This window comes from Girardinichthys multiradiatus, chromosome 1 (assembly GCF_021462225.1).
Source record: "Girardinichthys multiradiatus isolate DD_20200921_A chromosome 1, DD_fGirMul_XY1, whole genome shotgun sequence".
NCBI lineage: Eukaryota > Metazoa > Chordata > Actinopteri > Cyprinodontiformes > Goodeidae > Girardinichthys > Girardinichthys multiradiatus.
In genome coordinates, this window is record NC_061794.1 from 25,466,535 (window position 1) to 25,489,045 (window position 22,511).

The window sequence follows — 22,511 nt, forward strand, 5'->3', positions numbered from 1 at the left end:
GTATTAATAAATGGAAGTTTGAATGGAAGAAGGAAAAAAGCCTTTAGAAATTGCATGGGAAAATTAAATGTACATATGATGACTTTGCAGTGCAGTTACATAACAGCTGTGTGTGAGCTCATATTTTGGTTGCTTGGCAGCAGAAAGGAAACCAAACCTTTCCCATCATGCATCTACAACCTCAAAATAAGTTTGTTTTTTTTGTTCTCTGTAATTTCCCTGCTTTCTATAAGGCACTCTTATAACAAGTCATGAGGGAAGCAGATTAACAGCAGAAATACATGAAATGAATCATTTAAAGATTTTAACTTGTTGTAACTCCATCTATTGCAGGTACGGATCAGTCTCAAACAGCAAAACCATCAAGAACTCACGGCTCGTGAGCCAAAAAGATGATGTGCACGTGTGCATCATGTGTTTGAGAGCAATCATGAACTATCAGGTATCAAGCAGTTGCACCTGCATTTCACTTTACACAGTCCTGTGTGGTGCCGTCTGACACAGATAGGATGATGGGTTTCCTGTGCTGTCAAGTGCCGAATATATCCGATTTTTTTTTTCTTCTTTCTTACCACATCCTGCTCACTGTCTCTTTCTCTGTCTCTCCATGCAGTATGGCTTCAATATGGTCATGTCTCATGCACATGCCGTCAATGAAATAGCTCTCAGCCTGAACAATAAGAACCCACGGTAAGAACCTGAAGACCCCCGTCCCCTTAGAACCAGGGCTGGGCTGAACTGTAAAGGAGACCCTGCAGCCAGCTCATCCGATATGTTTCCTCAGTCTTCATGGGACCCGACTTGTCTTTGAAGGCGAGGATCAGATTCACACATTCAGGCTGTAAAAGGAATGTTTGCTAAAGAGAGATTAGTGGTGAACCGCTGGGAATGGCCACTGTATAATGAAGGCTGTGAGGAAAAACCCATAAAAAGCAGTAAACCTACTTTTGTTTAAGACTGTATATGGATTAAAACATCAAACAGTTTAATGTTAATCTTGGAGTATTGCCTGAATAGCCATACCTTCCAGTTTTAGTTTGAAATGTCTTGTACCGATGAGATTCTCCTGCACTTACAGGACAAAAGCATTGGTCCTCGAGCTCCTTGCTGCCGTCTGTCTTGTCCGAGGAGGTCATGAAATCATCCTTTCCGCTTTTGACAACTTCAAAGAGGTGCCCAATGCAACATTTAACAAATTTTTGAAGAACTATTTGTATTAATTTGTGTATTTTTATTCTAGGACAGGGGCTAAAGACTTTTTTTTGGGTACCACCATCTTTTATAGACTTTGTGAAACAGCGGTAGGGTACATCAGGAGATTGATCCTTTTCTGCTATGTCAGTAAAAAAAAAATGTGTTTGAAATGTTGAACTTTGAATATGAAAAAAAAACAAAACAGAAAGTCAGAATTATGAGTGGGGAAAGTTTCCTGCTTCTCAAATCGCCCGTCCTCAAAATACAATATGCTTATAAACTTAGTTATAGCTAAAGAAAAATAAATTAATAAAATGCAACTAAAAGATGTTGCTAGAATTTTGCATTTTTAAACAGGAGTTTGAAAATAAAAACTGCATAGGAATATTTAAAAAATGAATCATAATCATCTGAATACTAAACACTTAATACTAAACGCAGTCCAAGCACTAGCACTTGTACCTCAGTTTGAGAACCATAGATCTTTAAATGTTATCATACTGAAAAATATAATATTCAATAAATTGTTCTAATGCCCTTCATTACAGCTATGCATATAGGGTGAGAACACGTAGAAATTAAAGTTCTATCTGTGAATTTTCCCATCTACTGAGGTTGTCCGTATAACTCTGTGATGGACTGCCTGTGCTTTTTAATCTTTTTAATACACCAGATGTGAGTCTGGCCTTAACAGTGATAAGAATCTGCTTCCAGTGGGAACTGGTGGACTTGAAAAACTTGCTTACCCCTCAGATTCAGAGTGCACCGTCATCTGAACTCTGAAACAGGACAATTACCGCGCAAGCCAGTGAAAACAAGATGAATATTCTGTGGAGCTATTTTTACCAAATTAAATTTTAATGCAAGGTTACAAGTCACTGAAATCTCACATAGCAATAGTTGTATTTAAATAAAGCTGTAGTTTTAGCAGCTGCTGATTTGACGGAAGTTCGTTTTCCATTTTATAAAGGTCATAAATATCCCTAAAAATCTAACTTTCATCTTATCAATAGTTTTTAGCATAGCACAGCAGATAGTATTTGCTAAAGCTTATTGGCTAATGCAAGCATAATACCTAACTTTAGCTTCATAGATTATTCTTGCGATCGATAGCAACATGTAAATGTTAGCACATTGGTAAATTAGAGGATAGCACCCAAAGTGTTTGCATTGATAGCAACATGCCAATAGTAGCATACTGGCTAATGTGAACATAATCCCCAACTTTAGCATAATAGATGAGTCTTAGTGATAACACCTTTCTAAAAGTTTATCTAAAGGGATGATGTTTGTTATTGATAGCCACATGCTACTGCTAACAAGTTGCATATTGCAGTCGTATTACCAATACTGAAGCGGTAAAGTTTGTGAAAGACAGAATTTCTGTCAGTCACAAAGTTTAGATTAAACGAAAAAAAATCTGTATTCCTGCACCTTTTCTGTTTCAGGTTTGTAAAGAGAAGCATCGCTTTGAGAGACTGATGGATTACTTCCGCTGTGAGGAGGGGAACATCGACTTCATGGTGGGACAATATATCGGTTATCCATTGCTATCACTTTGTGGGTGTGAATGTGTTTCAGCACAAAATAGGTGATCTAATACCTCATTTCTAGTTTAATCTTCATCTCTGCACAAGTAAAAACCAATTTTAACGGCAGGTGTAAATGCAAGACTCCATGGATTTGGAGTTATTATCCAGATACAGATCACAGTACCATGTATAAATGGAGTCTTGGTCTCTTTGGCATTTGTGGTCTAGGTTGCCTGCATGCAGTTCATTAACATTGTGGTCCACTCAGTCGAGGACATGAACTTCAGAGTCCATTTGCAGTTTGAATTCACCAAGCTGGGACTTGATGACTTCCTTGAGGTAAGCAAACAGTTATTTCGGTCAAAACAGTTTTGAATCACACAGAGATTATTTACTGTGTCACTAATTCTTAATCGGTCCTTCTAATGTCAGAAATCGAAGCACACAGAGAGCGACAAGCTGTCAGTGCAGATCCAGGCCTATCTGGATAACGTATTTGATGTGGGTGGCCTCCTGGAAGACGCAGAGACGAAAAATGCGGCGCTGGAGAAGGTGGAGGAGCTGGAGGAGCACCTGTCCCATGTAAGTGCACCACCCAGTCTGGACCACCAGTGCTGCTCTCAGCGCCCATCTATGAGACTGTTGTGCCTACTTAACTTGGCTGTCTCTATGTGGTAATTAGAAATCTACTCTGTGTTTGCTTTTCACAACTGGTTGGAGATAATAATTGGGTGGGGGAAAGCTGGATAACAGTGTATGAGGAACAATGTTATTATTGTCCTCGCTGCACTGTTTTTTTTTTTGTTCCCAATCCCTCGCTGCTTCCCTAAAGGCCTCCTTCACAGGGAAAAGGTCATAGGCAGCCCTGACATCATTTAGGGAATTTCATAACAAACCCTGGTCTCAGGGGTCAGGAATGATGGGGGAAGATCATAGTGAAGATTCTAGGTGATTTTCTGGGCAGCACGTGTAATGTCAACAAAATCAAAACTAAAAGCTGCGTCATGTCCATTTTGCATCATACTGCTGGCCACATCACATTCCTTATTGATGATGTAGCGTACAGGAGGGTGTGGAGCTGGGAAAGATGCTCTCTCATAACTCTGTTGCTCGCTCCATCTTGTCTTCTCAGGTAACTGAGAAGCTGCTGGAGGTGGAGAATGAAACGATGATGAAAGTCGCCGATTTGGAGACACTTCTATTTCAGAAAGATAAAGACCTGCAAGCAATACGGGTAAGCTCTAGTCACACTGATGTAATTACTTTTGCTTTCTCACATAAGTATGTCTTTGATTTCTCTGTGTTTGAGATAAGTTGCAATGAAGATAAAATGGGTCAGAAGGAAACAGGATGTTTCTATAAACTGGTGGAGTCATAATGTGCTCTTTACTACCCCCTGGTGACTGCTTAGGAGACATACGAGTCGACCAACACCCAGGTTAACACCCTAAGGAGGATGATCAAAGAAAAGGATGCTGCGTTCCAGAGGCAAGTCAACATCGAGCGACGTCTTCTGGAGCTGGAGCAGCAGGGCACCATCCGTTTGCACAAGAAACCAGATGGTGACATCTCAATTGAGCCGCTGGGCGTCGGTGGTGGAGGTAGCGGTATCGGGATCCCTTTGGGTATCGTTGGGCAGCTGACGCTGGGTTCGACAATCGGGCTGACAGAACCTGGAGGAACAGACACAAGCTTACCACCAGCAAGTGAAGCTCCACCGCCTCCTCCTCCACCTCCACCACCTCCCCCTCCTCTGCCATCTGCTTCAGGTGATGCATCATGAGTCAGAGGAGTTATGTCTGATGACACATGCATGTGAAAGTCCGTTTAGTTTTTTTGTTTTTTACTTTAGACTCTCAACGAGCATCTATTTTTAGCTCTGATCTATGCTCTCTCATGCCGGAGCAAGGTGATGGGTCACAGCACTGTTCAGCTAACCCAGACAGGAAAGGGAACCTGTGTGTGCCAAAAGGCTCCACTCAGCTCTTTATTCTACTTAATTTGACCATGGTTAATTAGGAGTAAAGGAATATGCATAAAATAGAAATGTTACGTACATGTAAAATATAGTTCATAGTGTTTTAATATCAATTTCTGCATTAATCACAGCTGCACCAGTGCCACCACCACCACCTCCTCCGCTTGCTCCTCCTCTTCCAGATGCTTCTCCTTCTGTCATCCTGAGCCTGGGTCTGTCAGGTGAGATCAACCTGATGTTCTTTTTCCTGGACAGTTTAACCCTTTACGGCCTAATTTTAGATTATTAATGTATTTACATCCCCCTAACCCCCCACAGCTATCAGAATCAAGAAGCCCATCAAGACAAAGTTCCGCCTGCCTGTATTTAACTGGACAGCCCTAAAGCCCAATCAGATCAACGGCACAGTCTTCAACGAGATCGATGATGAGCGTGTGCTAGAGGTAAATCCAGCTGAGGAGACCTCTGTTACATTTTTGTTTCATAAGTATCCAGGTTTAACATATTTTAGAAGGCAAATAACAATAAACAATTCGCAACAGTTCTAGATCAGGGGATTTTTAAAATTCATCTTCATTGCCGTCCTGCTCCATATGCGTTGTGGCAAAGTACAATTGTGTCTTCATCCAGCCGAGTGGTCTGTGGCTGAAAGAAGTTGGATTGAAAATGCTAACTATCAAATAACCTGCAGCACATTTTATTCTCTGTACGTTTTACAGTCCTAAGGGAAAAAATGAATCAGTCAAAATTTGAAAGAAAACCAGAAGCCTGTAATGGCCCAGTATCTGAAAAGCCTGTTATTCATTTTAAAAATGGTTCAGTTACATGTATCTTTAAGGGCTAGTTAAAGGTACCAACTATCGGGTCACCGGTGCTTTCTAAAATGCAAAATAAAAAATTTTCAGTCAATGTTTATAAAATAAATGTGGCTGAATAGGGCAAATTGTTGTGTTTGAGAGCTTTTCATCTCTGATTACGATACAATAACATCAATTTTATGTGCAGGAGCTGGATCTGGAGAAGTTTGAGGAATTATTTAAGACCAGAGCCCAGGGTCCTGTTGTGGATCTTTCCTGCACAAAGAGCAAAGTCGCTCAGAAGACGGTAAACAAAGTCACGCTTCTCGACGCCAATCGGTCTAAAAACTTAGCCATCACTCTGCGAAAGGCCAACAAGACCACAGAGGAGATCTGCAAAGCAATAGAGAAGTATGCATTTCCAATAAATTGAACAAAAAACTATTTATTCATTGAGCAAGTTACAGATGAATGTTCTGTTGTTTGACAGGTTTGACCTCAAGGCTCTGCCTGTGGACTTTGTGGAGTGCCTGATGCGTTTTCTGCCCACCGAGGCTGAGGTGAAGGTACTCCGTCAGTACGAGCGCGAGCGGCGTCCCCTTGATCAGCTGACGGAGGAGGATCGCTTCATGTTGCTGTTCAGCAAGATCGAGCGGCTCACCCAGAGAATGAACATCATCACTTTCGTCGGGAACTTTACAGATAGCATCGGCATGCTCACCCCGCAGCTCAACGCAATAATTGCTGCTTCAGGCTCGGTGAAATCGTCGCCAAAGCTGAAGAGGATGCTGGAGGTCGCAAGTGTTTCTAAGGCTGCTTTTAAGGTTACATTTGTTTGGTTGAGGCATAAAAACTGACTGTTTTGCTTGCCCTTTAGATCATCTTAGCTTTGGGAAACTACATGAACAGCAGTAAACGAGGTAGTGTTTATGGCTTTAAACTACAAAGTCTTGATCTGGTAAGTTTAAAAACAAGCAAATGCTGTCAACAGTGTATTGTTTTGCAGTGTTTTTTGCTGATGATGTCATTATTATGCATTTTTGTGCCACGCAGCTGTTGGACACAAAGTCCACCGACAGGAAAATGACTCTGCTCCACTACATCGCTCTCATTGTGAAGGAGAAGTACCCGGAACTGGCCAACTTCTACAATGAATTGCACTTTGTGGATAAAGCTGCAGCGGGTGAGTAAGCTCCAAACCTTTTCAGAATTTTTTAGGTAATGATTAAACGTTGTTGACCCATTCTGACTGTGTGCAGTGTCCCTGGAAAACGTGCTGCTTGACGTTCGAGAGCTTGCCAAAGGCATGGAGCTAATCCGAAGAGAATGCAGTCTCCACGATCACCCTGTGCTGAAAGGTTTCGTCCAGGCCAGCGATCCGCAGCTGGACAAGCTGCAGAGGGATGCCAAGACAGCAGAGGTACAAGCTAACTATAAAGAGGAGATGATAAAAATAAGCACAAAGCACACGTTTATCCCACTTTCAGCTCTCTAACCTCTCGTACATAATCACTCTTTGCTCCCGACTTAACAGTGTTTACAAACTCTGCTTCCACTCTCCTCCCTTTCAATTCTAGGAAGCCTTCAACAGTGTGGTGAGCTACTTCGGAGAGAGCGCCAAGACAACTCCACCCTCCGTATTCTTCCCTGTGTTTGTGCGCTTCATCAAGGCCTACAAGGTGAGGATGGCAACCTCTCTTTGCCTCTGTGTGCTGACTCGGTGCCGCCTTCTCTACGGGCCTTCTGGGAAGTTCCCTGGTTTGTTTTAAGAGTGGAGAGGAGCAAAGTTTGGCTGGCTTTTTGTGCAACAGGACGTGGCGTGTAGTCTGAAGGCAAACAACAGGAAAGGCCAGCTGGGCCTGACTTTAGAGCTGCAGCTGTGGTGTTTAGACTGCCCCCCACCCCACCTCTGAGCTGTTACCCTGGACCGCCGCGCCCAGGCCCCGCCACACAGCATACATCCTGGGATTGTTCTCAGACTGGATTTATGGGATCTGCTTAAGGAAATGTACAAGACAACAGATTTCAGGGTATACGTGTCTGTTTGAGTTCATGTAGAGAGTCCAGATTTGCTGGTTTTGTCCTCACTGAGGGAAATACAAGGCAGCCTTGACCAGAATCCAGATTTAAGTTGGGCTAAAGTTTCAATGCTAAACAAGCTTAAGGTGATTACAAAAACACACAAATCTATGGTGTAACTTAAAAAGTTTGATTTGCATTTTGTGGCTTTATCACAAATTCTCTAAAAAATGCTTTAAAAAAAAAAAACAAGTTTAAATATAAAGTGTCTTGAACTCCCCTAAAACCACAAACCTTAATGTATTTTATTGACCAACGCAAATTAATGCATAATTGGAAGTGAAAATATTTTTTATTTAAAAAATGGGATACGTGTCCCATACATTTGAATTCAGACCCATGACTATACTTTATCAAAGTACACTACCGATAAAAAAGGTTTAGAACCACTTTAGTGGTTTACTTTATGTTTATGACTATTTACATTGTACTTAGATTCTAACTGAAGGTATCAAAACATTGAATGAACATATATGGAATTATGTAGCAAACATAAAACTATAAAATAACTTTAAATATGTTTTATATTTTAGCTTTATTAAAGTAGCCGCCCTTTGCTGCGATGACTGAAATATTACCCTTTGGCCGTCTCTCAATGAACCTCTGAGAAGAACCATTTTAGACCACCTCATGAAGCTCATAGAGAGAATGTCAAGAGAACAAAGCAGTCATCAAAGCAAAGGCTGGCTATTTTGAAGAATCTAAAATATAAAAAGTTATTTCACACTTTTTGTTTACTACATAATTCCATGTGTGTTCATTCACAAGGTTGTTGCCTTTGGTGAGAATCTACAATGTAGATAGTCATGAAAATAAAGAGACCCATCAACTGAGAAAGTGGATCATCTTTGAACATCAGTTTTTAAATCTTACCAAAGATTCCTTATTGGATTGAACACATGCATATGCTTTGATTTAACCCATTCCATTGTAGGTTGCATGTTCAGGATCATTGTCCTGCTGGAAGACAAACCACCTCTTCAGTCTTCAGTCTTCTGCAACTTCTAATTAGTTTTTTAGTATTGCCCTGTATTTAGCTCAATCCTTTTAACATAAACGCTGACCAGCTTATCTCTCCCTGCTAAAAAATATTATGCCCACAGCATAATGCTGCCACCACCATGTGTCATAATGGGGATGTTGAGTTCAGGGTAATCAGTTTTATTGTTCCTCCAAATATTGGGTTTTACATTCAGATCATAGAGTTTAATTTTGTTCTCATCTGAGCAGAGCTTCTTTTCCATCTGTTTTCTGTGTCCTCTACATGGCTTGTGACCAACTTTAAACTGGAGATCGGGTAGCTTTCGTTCAACGATGGCTTTCTTCTTGCTACTCTTCCCTTAAGGGCAGCTTTCTAGAGTGCACAACTAATAGTCATCCTGTCAACACAATCTCCCATATGAGCTGTGCATCTCTGCAACTCCTCCAGAGCTGTTATGGTGAAGGCTATGATGCTCTTCTTGCACGGCCTGTCAGGCCATGTGTTAGTAGGTTTGCAACTAAACTTTGTGCATCTAATAACCTGGGACAGTGTAAGAATCACAAGATGCATCAGACTAAAAACAGTCTGATGCATCTTGGGATTCTGACACTGTCCCAGGTTATTAGATCCACAAAGTTTAGTTTAGTTTTTTTATTTGTAGTGTTTTCTCACACTTTCCATTTATGTGTTATTTTGGCATTTGGGTTGTTGAGTCTCTGATTTCATGGTTGTGGGGAGGAAAAAGGCGTTTCTGAGTCACAAGAAAAAAAAATTAAGAAATTAACGTAAAAGGTTCCCATCTGCCTTCCTGAGTATAGCTTTTGCAGTTATTTATGTTTTGTTTCAGAAAGACATGAAACACATGCCTATCTGGTTTATATTGAACTTCAGAACCTCTTTTAGTGAGCTAAAATTGGCCACACAAGTCTGTTGACTTGGATTTATTTGAGGTGTAGCTCATTTTTGTCATATTTTTCTGAACAGGATGCCGTGGCAGAAAATGAACTGAAGAAAAAGCAAGAGGAAGCAATGAGAGAAAAGTTACTGGCCCAGGAGGCTAAACAAAATGACCCCAAGGTACAGTCCAAGCTGAGCTGAATGAAACTTCTGCAATGTTTACCCAATGCTAAATAAAGAACCTGTTGAATGCCAAAAAGCACACATCCTCTCTGCTGACGCAGGTCCAGGCACAAAAGAAGAGGCATCAGCAGCAGGAGCTGATCGCAGAGCTGCGAAAGCGGCAAGCCAAAGACCATCGACCGGTGTATGAGGGCAAGGACGGCACCATCGAGGACATCATCACAGGTGGGCCAGAGAGAACCATTAAAGGGCCCCATGTGGGCGTCAGCAGCCGCCCCAGTACTCCCAGGCTGAGGATGACTGTAGTCATTGACTGCTCAGCTCCTTTGAAGTGCACCTTGTGCTACATATTGCAGACACCAGCACATCTGGAGCACAGCAGCACATAGCAGCAGTTACTGCCTGCTTCACAACGTGCCGTCCAGCCAACTGTGAAATTTACAGCAGTAGAGTTTTTACCGTCAGAAAAGTAGCTTGGTTCCGGTTATACAAGAAATTAAGACACAAATCAGTGGGATTTTCAAAGCGGTTTCTGCAACTGTTCTTCTGACATACACACAGACATGGTTCTGAGTCTTTAAAACAGCTGCATCTGCATCATCAGTGTATGCTCAGTCATGTTTTCATTATAATCCATAATAGTGCTATAAAATGTAAATAATATAAATGTTGCATCAACATTAACTTTTAGGATGTTAATAATAACAGCTTTTAATCAATGGGCAGTGGGCGTGGGCCGGTTACTGGGAATCAATGTATAGTAAGGTTTTAAAAGTTTAAAATAGGTTTAAAAACCACTAAAATGTTCCAGCACACTGTTCCTATCACTTTATGCTTCTCTAGCATTTCATTAAAAGAGCTTAGAGTAACTAGGTTATGCCCCTACCTCACTCTTGTTCCTGTGCACTGGTGGTCAGCTGGCTGAAAGAAGGCAGCGTCACCTTTCCTTAAAGAGGCACCAGTGATTTGGCCAGGGATTGTAATTAGCCAAATTTACCTTGATTGGCCCTGATTGGTGATCAGCAGGTCAAAAATCCGATTTCTTTTTCTATTCAGTAAATGAATTAAAACTAAGACTTTTTTCTGTCCTCAAACACCTCAACCAACAAGATATATTTTGATGCACTTTTATTTAGTTTAATATAAGTCTGAAAAAAGTTAGGGACATATGCTGTGATGCAAAAAAGGTAATAACCTTGTAATAACATAATTTTGCTAGATTTAAAACTATTACCCATATCAAAGATGTCTGCAGCACATTGACATTTTTCTATGTATTGTAGTTGGCAGGTAAGACCTTAAAAAATGAAAAACAGAAATCGGTTTCAGTCAGAAAAGCCTCGTTTTGCCTACAACAAAGAGTAATTTCACCAGAAATATTTTGAGACCCAAAAAATGGAACAGTCAAAAATATTCTAGTTGTTATATTTAAGCTTTAATAAACAATGTGTGATATTATAGCAGCATTAGGAACAGTTGTTGCTTTTCAGATTGAAATAAAAGCAGTTGATTCATGGTACACATTTTTGTTTAAACTTTGAATTTCAATACTATGATATTTTATATGGTGTGGTATCATTTTTAATGTTAACTCACTGGGATTTCAAACCGGCCCATGCTTACTGAGCACTTTTTAAGGACATGCTTAGTGTGTCCTAACCCAACTAATATTGGAGATTTTTATGTCAATTTCCCCCAATAGATTTGAAGGCTTTTCTAAACGCAGCAGTTTTTCCATATTTTTATGATATGAAGTGAGTTTTGTTCCTCAGGGTAAAAGCACTGTTGGTGTCTCGGGTGTGACATGTTTTTCTCTTCCTGCCCACACCTCTCCTCCCCCAGTACTGAAGAGCGTGCCCTTCACCGCCCGCACTGCTAAACGCGGCTCACGGTTCTTCTGTGAAGCCAACCTCTGCGACGACGCCAACTGCTAGCCCTCCCTCTCTCTAATGCCAAGGTTGTCCAGGTGTCTCCCCGTATGACTCCTAACCCCACTGCATGCAGCATGATCCCTGTCCCCCACCTACAACAACCTTGTTAACTAACTTGGGCCGCCTTCCTTCAGTTTTGTTTTTTTTTTCTTTGAGGTGGCTTCTATCATGCATTTGGTGATAGGAAGCAGCCAAACCTCTTGGCCTGGATTTTGAGAAAAAGCAGCTGCAGAAAATGTCGACACGTTTTTGTTTTTTATGTCTGTATAAATTAAAAACATGTTGACTCACTCACATCGCAGTCAGTAATGCAAATGAGCATTTATACAACATGCATGGCACAGATTACTCTGTACAGCTCTTTTAAGTAAACCTGAATAGAACAAAGAGGTTTGGCTAAAACGCCGGTTTTATCCAGTGAGACTAACTTGTTTGGTGTTTGGTTTTCTGGCTAACGTATGACTTTTTTTCCCCCCTTTTCAACCGCCACTGTTTATTCCACCCCCCTTCCAGCTGAAAAGAAGATTAATGACAGTATTTCCCACTCCTAGAGAGCGGGTAAGGAAGGTAGCCTGGCTGAAATCTGGCCTGCTTGGCCCTCAGGCTCCTGTGTGCTGCTACAAGTGATGTCAGCTGCTTCAGCTAGTGCTTCAGACAAAAACAGCTTTGCAGCGCTAAAATAAATTGTACCACAGGGATAAAAATGACAGCTATTGCTGAAGCCAGGTAATGGTATGTAAACATGAAATAATATGCCTTATCTTTCAGGTGACCTTTAAAATCTGACTCCCCCCCCATCAGAGGGGAAGTTACTGTGTCATTTTCAGTTTAAATGTCCCCTAAAGATCATCCCGACCCCTTTCTAAAAAATGTGTTGCATGTTGTCTGGTGTTACCATGTTTGTCTCTGCTAACTGTCATCTGCAGCGTGCTCAACAGCTGTTTTGGTCAGCAGGCTCAAGGAAGTAAAAATACACAATAATTTAATAATACAGTCTTAGTTTAAAATGACTATTGGCCTAAATGCTGTTTTTTTAAGTTAGTTGACTAACTAAAGAGCTTGTTGATCACTGTAATGTATGCGGTGCATTGTTGGTGTTAAAGTGTTGCTATATCTGCATCCCCAAAGCCTTGGATTTCTCTTTTTCATGTAGATGAAATACAAGGTTTTGGGAATCTCTTATCTGCTGTTAAATTTTGGATTGTTCATGCTCTCATTTGGTTACTGTGCCTCACATAAGTATTCATACCCTTTGAACGTCTCTACATTTTGCCATATAACAACCACAAAGTGTGGCGTGCCTTTGTATTCAGCCCCCGTTTACCCTGATACCCTATAAACAACACTAGTGAACCCTATTGCTTTCAGAGGTGACTGAAGTAAATGGAGTCCACCTGCATGTAGTTTGATCTAGTTATTAATGCGACTGTTTTCTGAAGGCTAGCATTGTGGTACTTGAGACTGATCTTCAAACCACATTTTACAAGTCTTGGTCTTGTCTTGGACATGTTGGACTCTAGGATTTTTCTATAAGGCCAGTCAAGACCCCAGCTGCAACATCCCTTTTTACTTAATCGAACCAGTAGTTTTTTACTTTGGAAATTTCAACACTGCCACCTTTGCCCTTGAGCACCGTAGATGAGAAACATTTTCTGGATGTTTTTCTGTTTGTACAACATGCAGAAAGTAAGAAGAGTGAGTTAAGACCTCCACTTGTTAGGACATTGTGAAAAACATAAAAAAAAAAAAAAAACTGAACACAATGATTTGCAAATTCTGTTCCACCTATATGCAATTTAATACATGACAAAGACAAGATATTTAATGTTCAAATTAATAAACTTTATTGGCTTTTTGCAAATTTGATGCTTGCAACACCTTTCAAAAAAGCTGGGACAGGGGCATGTTTACCCCTGTGTTACATCACCTTTCCTTTTAACACTCAATAAGCGTTTGGGAACTGAGGACACTAAATGTTGAAGCTTTGCAGGTGGAGTTCTTTCACATTCTTGCTTGATGTACAACTTTAGTTGCTCAACAGTCCAGGGTTTCCGTTGCCCTATTTTGTGCTGCATAATGCGGCACACATTTTCAGTGCGAGACGGGTCTGGACTGCAGGCAGGTTAGTCTAGTACCTGCACTCTTTTACAACAAAGCCACACAGTTTGAACACGTGCAGGGATGTTCCTGAAAAAGATGTTGCTTGGATGGCAGCAGATGTTCCTCCATAACCCTTCAGCCTTAATGGTGCCTTCACAGATGTGCAGGTTACACACACCATGGGCACTAACACCCCCTCATACTGTCAAAGATGCTTTCTTTTGAATTTGCGCTGATAACGATCAAGATAGTCCTTTTCCTCTTTGGCCCAGAGGAGACAACGGCCATGATTTCCAAAAACAATTTGAAAAGTGGATTCATCAGACCACAACAAACTTTTCTCTGAATCTTTAGATGAAATTATGGACTGTAGATCATGAAATCCCTAAATTCCTTGCAATTGTATGTTGAGAAGCGTTCTTAAACTGTTGGACTATTTGTTCATGCAGCTGTTCATGAAGTGGTGAACCTCGACCCACCATTGCTTGTGAATGACTGAGCCTTTCTGGGATGCTCCTTTTAAACCCAATCATGACACTCAACTGTTTCCAATTAATCCGTTCACCTGATGAATGTTTCAAACAGGTGTTTTCTGAGCATTTCTCAACTTTCCCAGTCTTTTGCTGCCTCTGTCCCAGCTTTTTTGGAATGTGATGCAAGCATCAAATTCAAAATGAGAGAATACAGGTCCTTCTCAAAATATTAGCATATTGTGATAAAGTTCATTATTTTCCATAATGTCATGATGAAAATTTAACATTCATATATTTTAGATTCATTGCACACTAACTGAAATATTCCAGGTCTTTTATTGTCTTAATACGGATGATTTTGGCATACAGCTCATGAAAACCCAAAATTCCTATCTCACAAAATTAGCATATTTCATCCGACCAAAAAAAGAAAAGTGTTTTTAATACAAAAAACGTCAACCTTCAAATAATCATGTACAGTTATGCACTCAATACTTGGTCGGGAATCCTTTTGCAGAAATGACTGCTTCAATGCGGCGTGGCATGGAGGCAATCAGCCTGTGGCACTGCTGAGGTCTTATGGAGGCCCAGGATGCTTCGATAGCGGCCTTTAGCTCATCCAGAGTGTTGGGTCTTGAGTCTCTCAACGTTCTCTTCACAATATCCCACAGATTCTCTATGGGGTTCAGGTCAGGAGAGTTGGCGGGCCAATTGAGCACAGTGATACCATGGTCAGTAAACCATTTACCAGTGGTTTTGGCACTGTGAGCAGGTGCCAGGTCGTGCTGAAAAATGAAATCTTCATCTCCATAAAGCTTTTCAGCAGATGGAAGCATGAAGTGCTCCAAAATCTCCTGATAGCTAGCTATAAATACTTTGGACCACTGAGCAACAGTCCAGTGCTGCTTCTCTGTAGCCCAGGTCAGGCGCTTCTGCCGCTGTTTCTGGTTCAAAAGTGGCTTGACCTGGGGAATGCGGCACCTGTAGCCCATTTCCTGCACACGCCTGTGCACGGTGGCTCTGGATGTTTCTACTCCAGACTCAGTCCACTGCTTCCACAGGTCCCCCAAGGTCTGGAATCGGCCCTTCTCCACAATCTTCCTCAGGGTCCGGTCACCTCTTCTCGTTGTGCAGCGTTTTCTGCCACACTTTTTCCTTCCCACAGACTTCCCACTGAGGTGCCTTGATACAGCACTCTGGGAACAGCCTATTCGTTCAGAAATTTCTTTCTGTGTCTTACCCTCTTGCTTGAGGGTGTCAATAGTGGCCTTCTGGACAGCAGTCAGGTCGGTAGTCTTACCCATGATTGGGGTTTTGAGTGATGAACCAGGCTGGGAGTTTTAAAGGCCTCAGGAATCTTTTGCAGGTGTTTAGAGTTAACTCGTTGATTCAGATGATTAGGTTCATAGCTCGTTTAGAGACCCTTTTAATGATATGCTAATTTTATGAGATAGGAATTTTGGGTTTTCATGAGCTGTATGCCAAAATCATCCGTATTAAGACAATGAAAGACCTGAAATATTTCAGTTATTCATATATTTCAATGAATCTAAAATATATGAATGTTAAATTTTCATCATGACATTATGGAAAATAATGAACTTTATCACAATATGCTAATATTTTGAGAAGGGCCTGTATTTGCACAAAAAAAACCCCATTAAATATCTTGTCTTTGTAGTGTATTCAGTTGCATCTAGCTTGAACAGGATTTGCAAATCATTGTATTCTGTTTAAATGTGTTTTACATAATGTCCCCACTTTATTTGAATTGGAGTTGTATTGCTGAGGGAGTTCATGTTCAGTTGGATGTATGCTCTTTTCAGAGTTGTCTGGTTTGCCTGTTTAACTTGTTACCCTCTTGTCAGATTTTAGTAGACCGGCGATATGTAGCTGCGGGTCTGCTTACATGCAAGTTTTGGTTCATCTGAATCTTGTCACAGAAAACTGAAATGGCTAGGTGAACCAGTGAGTCCGTAGCTCTGTTAAAGGTTTAACTTGCTAATAAGCTGTCACAGGAATATTTTGTTTAAACGTTTCCAGCAACAAATACATTATTATGATTACTGCAATGGTCTTATTAAAAGGTATCATGTTGGATTAGTCTTGGACTTGGTCTCGGTCAACGGACTACAACATTGGTGAAGGCCTCAGATGTTTATTAGAGAACATTGGTGAACAAACAGCATCATGTAGACCATAGAACACAAAAGACAGGTCAGTGGTAAAGTTCATTTGATCATCTGAAAATGACCCAACTGCAGACCTACCAAGTCATTGTCGACCACCTAAAGTAACAGTTGAGGCGAGGACACCACCAGTCAGAGAAGCAGCCAAGGGGCTCAGGGTAATTTGAGGAAAGTTTCAGAGATGTACATCTCAGAAACTGTCAAAAATAGACATATGGGTTGTGCCCCCCACAAATTGGGCCTGGTGGTGGCAACATCATCATGCGGGGATGCTTTTGTTCAACAGTGACAGAGATCTTGGGAAGATGGATGGAGCTAAATACAGAGCAATCTTAGACAAAAATCTTAGAGGCTGCAAATCACTTGAGACTGGAGTGTAGGTTCACCAACTGGGAAAGATGGTGGTGGCAGCATCATGCTGTGGGGATGGAAACATTTATGAAAAACATGTGTCATTTCATTCCACTTGATTTATTTTCATTTTCCAGTACAATACATAAGGTTTACTAGTTTTAACTCAAAAGAAAGGGTAGGAATACTTTGGAAGGCACAGTCTATGTACTTTGATTCAAAGACTCAGCTGCCATTTTATTAAAAACACCTGACCAAAATGAATGCAGCTGACAGTAATTCTCCATTAATGAAGGTAAGAGTTTATCTTTGTGATAATTATGGAGGACAAGGTTCTTTCATGCTGGATGGTACAAAAAAGTTTTTTGGTTTTCTTTTTACTCAGCTGAATTGGACCAAATAGCAACACAACTGCTCCTGAGGTTGATTTAATAAAATGGAAACTGAGTTTGTCATTTTGCATTTGTTGCTTAGAAAACACAGAAGCAACCTTTTAAGATTGACCTCCTAGTCGTCTAACCTGTGCGTCTCCTCCCTGTCTCTCATCCCTCTTTCCTCGCCTACTCACAGATCTTCGAAACCAGCCCTTCCTGCGTGCTGACGCCTTGATTCGGAGCGGTTGGAAGAGACCCTAAATCACTTACGTGCCACTTATACTCCCCCTTTCCTTTTATAACACTTCTCTCTGTGGTCCCTCTCAGCCCTGAGGTTGCATATCACAAAAAAGACTGCAAAGGGAGGAACAGGGCAGAGCTCTTGTTTTGGATGAATAATTTATTTATTTATGGAGGTCCTCCTTAACAGCCACTTTCAGCGAACAGGCATCATTAACAAAGCACAATGAGGATGCTTCTTCTTTCACTCTCCCTGCTGTGCTGGCGCTGAGAGCTAGCCCAGTTGGAAGGCGACTTCGGTGCAGGTGAGACCAGTCTACTGTTCGTCTGGCGAACCTTTTTACTTACGTGAGTGCAGTTGCGGCAGGACTGAGACTGGGAGGCGGTCCAAAAACGTTGCCAACCCTCACCATCTGCCTCAAAGACGTTTGCGGAACAATCCTCCAAAACCACATGTCAAAATCAGACTCTAGTGGACTATTTATTAGAGTTTTGCCGAGTCTTCTTTACACATTCAATCAAGACTTGATACTGAGGCATGTTTATGTAGATTGTATTCTAGAGGAATATTTTTCCTGGTTCTAGATGAATCTAGTCAAACCAAAATGTCTCAAATCATATATTTCTTAAGAAGTGCCTTTTGTGTAAACAGTGTTATTGTAAGTCAGCCATTATTTGTTATGTTGAAGATTGTACCTTTTTTTTTTTTTTACATCCTTGTGCTATTACCTGCAGCCTTATAATACTGACAATATGCAAGCTGAAAATCGGCTTTCTCAGCACAGAACACCTAGAAGGTAACTTCTAGTATTTACCTCTCAAGTAAGATGATCTGAAATAATTTATGCTTGGGGGGCCTTATCCAAGCAGTTGTAAAAAGAAAAATAATTGAATGTTATTGCATGTATCTTGACAACACTTCCTGTCACACTTTGAGTGACATTTTGAAAGTGACATATCTATCAGGAGGTCTCCAAATGTACACATGATGTGGAAGATATCTGCCATAAGGTGCATCTCAATAAATCAGAATATGACCACTATATAGATTATTTCAATGTTGATTGCACACAGAATGATATATTTCAAGTGTTTATTTCTGTTAGATTCACTGGTATCACTACGTGATACTGGTGGAGGAAAACGTTTCCTGACTCGCTCCTCCAAAACACCCCAAAGTGGCTCAATAATATTTAGATCTGGTGACTGTGCAGGCCATGGGAGATGTTCAACTTCACTTTCATGTTCATCAAACCAATCTTTCACCAGTCTTGCTGTGTGTATTGGTGCATTGTCATCCTGATACACGGCACCGCCTTCAGGATACAATGTTTGAACCATTGGATGCACATGGTCCTCAAGAATGGTTTGGTAGTCCTTGGCAGTGACGCGCCCATCTAGCACAAGTATTGGGCCAAGGGAATGCCATGATATGGCAGCCCAAACCATCACTGATCCACCCCCATGCTTCACTCTGGGCATGCAACAGTCTGGGTGGTACGCTTCTTTGGGGCTTCTCCACACCGTAACTCTCCTGGATGTGGGGAAAACAGTAAAGGTGGACTCATCAGAGAACAATACATGTTTCACATTGTCCACAGCCCAAGATTTGCGCTCCTTGCACCATTGAAACCGATGTTTGGCATTGGCATGAGTGACCAAAGGTTTGGTTATAGCAGCCCGGCCGTGTATATTGACCCTGTGGAGCTCCCGACGGACAGTTCTGGTGGAAACAGGAGAGTTTAGGTGCACATTTAATTCTGCCGTGATTTGGGCAGCTGTGGTTTTATGTTTTTTGGATACAATCCGGGTTAGCACCCGAACATCCCTTTCAGACAGCTTCCTCTTGCGTCCACAGTTAATCCTGTTGGATGTGGTTCGTCCTTCTTGGTGGTATGCTGACATTACCCTGGATATCGTGGCTCTTGATACATCACAAAGACTTGCTGTCTTGGTCACAGATGCGCCAGCAAGACGTGCACCAACAATTTGTCCTCTTTTGAACTCTGGTATGTCACCCATAATGTTGTGTGCATTTCAATATTTTGAGCAAAACTGTGCTCTTACCCTGATAATTGAACCTTCACACTCTGCTCTTACTGGTGCAATGTGCAATCAATGAAGACTGGCTACCAGGCTGGTCCAATTTAGCCTTGAAACCTCCCACACTAAAATGACAGGTGTTTCAGTTTCATTGTCCAACCCCTGTATGTAACCCATCCCCTGGAAATCTGTGTGGTGTCTCTTGAAGCACCGACTCCACCTACAGTCTCCCAAACCCTTCAGTGAGCTTTGCTTCAGAATCCCCTTGAAGGCAGCAGCTTTTTCTTCCACTAAACTTTTCATTAATATGCTGGGACACAGCTAGCATCTTTAGCGATGCCATATTGTGACTTACATTATGTGGAAGGCGTCGATGACGGTCTTCTGGACAACAGTCAGATTAGCAGTTCTTCCTATGACTGTGTAGAACATATTTCTCTATTTTATAAAAATCCTTTTTAATTGGTCGTATGGTTCATATTTTCCAAGAAACAGAATTTGGGGATTTAATTACCTGTAAGCCATAATAAAAAATAAAATAAATAAATGCAGGAAATATATTAGCCTGTGTGTAATAAATCAGTATAGTGAGTTTAAACACTGAAATTAAAGCTTTCGTGATATTCTAATTTATTGACATGGACCTGTATTTGGGGATCTTTTTAAGTCATTGTAAAGGATTTGTCCTCACACTACATACTTTGGCTAAAAATAGTATAAGACACTATTCTTTACATGAAAGAGGTTTTTATTAATGTAAATAAAAAAAATTAAACCAAGAAATGTGCTTTGTAGAGGAAATGACTTATAGGATCATCAAGTGGCTGAAAGATGAGGCTTCCTGTTTAATAAACATGTTGAATAAAAGCTTTATCAAAGTCCGGGTTATGAAAAGTATGGAAAAAGTATTTGGGACAATTTCTTTGACCAAGCAACATTCAAACAAGCAATTTCTACAATCTTGTTTTATTTTTTAGGATCAACCAAGTTTCCTCTCCTCCTTTTCTCTCCAAATGACAGACAGGGCCGTTGTACATTTCTACTAGAAAAATCCATTTAATTTCTTATATCAAAAAGAAATCAAATTATAACAAAACAATCAGATCCACAGACCCGTGGGATTTTTGCTACCAAAAGAAATCCTCCAACCAAATGATTGTTCTAATTTACACCAGTCATGTGAACAAGATCATTATACTTAAAAAAGGTGATGAATACTGTTAACAAGTGAAGGGTAAAGCCAGACGTTCCTCAGTAAGTGTGAGCACCATGCTGTGTGATATGGCAGGAATGGCTGGTGGTTTTAAAAAGCAGCACAGTGTGCAACACTGTTAGCAGCAAAACAATTCAAATAAAAAATATACACTCATCAGGAAGCAGATCAGTCTCGCTATTTGGAATGGATTCAGTGATGAGCATTTACCTAAACTACATAGTTATAAACTAAAAATGAGAGAGAGAAGTTCAACCTCACGTGTCGTACCATCAATCGGTCTCCCTGGCCTTTCCTGACAGTCTACAATCAAAAGACAAGGAATGGAAAGCTAAAAGCAACCTCTGCTGATTTTCAGTGAATTCAGACAATTTTGCCCTTTTTTTTTTTTAAACGGCTAAAACAAACGATGTGGAGCAGTGTCAGAGCTCCCATCGCTCCTCAGTGTCTCCTGCAGAAAAAAAAGCAAGGCCACGGATATCCATTCCTGGATTATTATTTTTTTTAAATCCAGGAAGGTGGACTTACAATCATCCTCATTAACTCTCATTGCTGCTGACGAAGATTACACAAGGACTTAAAAGAATAAAAACTAATGTTAAAAAGTACAGACTGCTATTTGTTACGGTTTGTTTGTATTTCCTGGGTAATATTTTCAAGACACTTTGTTAATAGATTCATATATATATATTTTTATATGGAAATATAGATTTCTATATAACTTTAGTCTGTGCAAGGAGGTAAAAGACAATCACTTGAATGTAGCTGCTGTGTGCATTCCTCTGTCAGTCTCCTTCCGGCAGCAAACTAAACATGCACATGTAAAGTGGAAAGCATCCAGGAAGCATTCATGGTGAGCACTGACATTACTCTCCCAAGCAACTAAAGACTTGGCAATTTCTTCCTCCAGGATGGATGAATACTTCCCCACCCCTGCCCCACCCCATACAATTCATACAAAAATGTTAAAAAAATCTGCTCCACAGCTGTGTTTCTCTCCATCATTTACATTTGCACAGAGGTAGTGGCTATATGTAAAGAGGAAGTGGGCAAAATTAAACAGAACTGATAAAATGTCAAAAAAAATGGTTTGTTTTCCCCCACTGTTTTTTTTTATGTCAAAGAACAAAATATAATACTGCAATCACTTAAAAAAGTAGTCCTTCATTTTTATACATTTTGTACAGAGTTCTTGCGTTTCTTTTTCTCCTTTTGTTGCTTTTCTTTTCAGCTGGTAAAGGCATATGATGAGAGGGAGATAGAGAGAGAGGGAGCTTGTTGACTCAGCTCTGAGTCGGACGACGTCAGCAGAGTTCAATCCAAGCCGAGCTCTACGCCAGCGGGTCGTCGTCGTCGCCCTGGGATAGAAGCTCCTTCTTTTCATCCGTGCTGGCCAGAGAGTTGCGGCTGTTGTGGGCGCCCATGTACAGGGTGGCGTACACGGGGTTGGTGAAGTTGGTGGGCTGCCGGGAACACAAGATTACAAGGTTGTTCAACTTGTTATATGACAAAGTAGGCAAGTTTCAGTGAGGGTAATTCAGAACTTTAAGACCTTTGTAAATGTCAAATCTAATCTTAATTTGATAATTTCACTTATAGTAAATCCTAATTATGTTAAATATAACTTGGTAAATTTCAGTTGTGTTTCAGCTTTGATATCTGACTGCAGATGCATTGCAAAGAATTAGAATGTTGTTTCTTTTTAGTAACTCGATGCAAAAAAGAGTCGATTCAGTACTCGGAGTAATGTTTTTTCACTTTAATTTCTCTTAATTTTAATCCCAAAGTTCAGTTTCTCTGAAGTCTTGGAGAATAAATAAGACCAATCAAGAATGCTTTTGAATGCAGAAGTTTTATGTTATGAGCCACACAAGCACAAAGAAGACTTGACATTTGTCAAGCAGACAGTCCTTGACAGAATATACGGGTGTCTAAAGAAGCTGGCTGTTCACAGT

The 22,511-nt window shown here is 40.7% G+C and overlaps 2 protein-coding genes across 6 annotated transcripts in view; one reads left to right on the plus strand and one right to left on the minus strand.

The window, feature by feature from the left end:
- The window catches only part of fmnl3 (formin-like 3), a 43,382-nt gene extending 25,047 nt beyond the window's left edge, over nt 1–18,335 (plus strand). For 2 of the 5 annotated variants that reach the window (XM_047373188.1, XM_047373222.1), the window contains 20 exons: nt 334–442; nt 614–690; nt 1,079–1,172; nt 2,643–2,717; nt 2,955–3,065; nt 3,159–3,308; nt 3,859–3,960; nt 4,138–4,495; nt 4,836–4,925; nt 5,023–5,147; nt 5,710–5,912; nt 5,992–6,295; nt 6,379–6,459; nt 6,555–6,684; nt 6,761–6,921; nt 7,079–7,180; nt 9,547–9,639; nt 9,744–9,867; nt 11,485–11,599; nt 17,257–18,335. In XM_047373188.1, coding sequence (XP_047229144.1) covers nt 334–442; nt 614–690; nt 1,079–1,172; nt 2,643–2,717; nt 2,955–3,065; nt 3,159–3,308; nt 3,859–3,960; nt 4,138–4,495; nt 4,836–4,925; nt 5,023–5,147; nt 5,710–5,912; nt 5,992–6,295; nt 6,379–6,459; nt 6,555–6,684; nt 6,761–6,921; nt 7,079–7,180; nt 9,547–9,639; nt 9,744–9,867; nt 11,485–11,576 — 2,581 coding nt within the window. In that variant the 3' untranslated portion in view covers nt 11,577–11,599; nt 17,257–18,335. Of the gene's footprint in view, nt 1–333; nt 443–613; nt 691–1,078; nt 1,173–2,642; nt 2,718–2,954; nt 3,066–3,158; nt 3,309–3,858; nt 3,961–4,137; nt 4,496–4,835; nt 4,926–5,022; nt 5,148–5,709; nt 5,913–5,991; nt 6,296–6,378; nt 6,460–6,554; nt 6,685–6,760; nt 6,922–7,078; nt 7,181–9,546; nt 9,640–9,743; nt 9,868–11,484; nt 11,609–12,086; nt 12,132–17,256 lie in introns of all 5 variants that reach the window. The other 3 variants (XM_047373196.1, XM_047373212.1, XM_047373204.1) reach the window with 3 other exon arrangements.
- Nucleotides 18,336–20,290: 1,955 nt separating this feature from the next.
- The window catches only part of lrp1ab (low density lipoprotein receptor-related protein 1Ab), a 119,677-nt gene continuing 117,456 nt past the window's right edge, over nt 20,291–22,511 (minus strand). Inside the window, exon 90 of the mRNA XM_047355206.1 lies at nt 20,291–22,019. Coding sequence (XP_047211162.1) covers nt 21,888–22,019 — 132 coding nt within the window. The 3' untranslated portion in view covers nt 20,291–21,887. The remainder of the gene's footprint in view (nt 22,020–22,511) is intronic.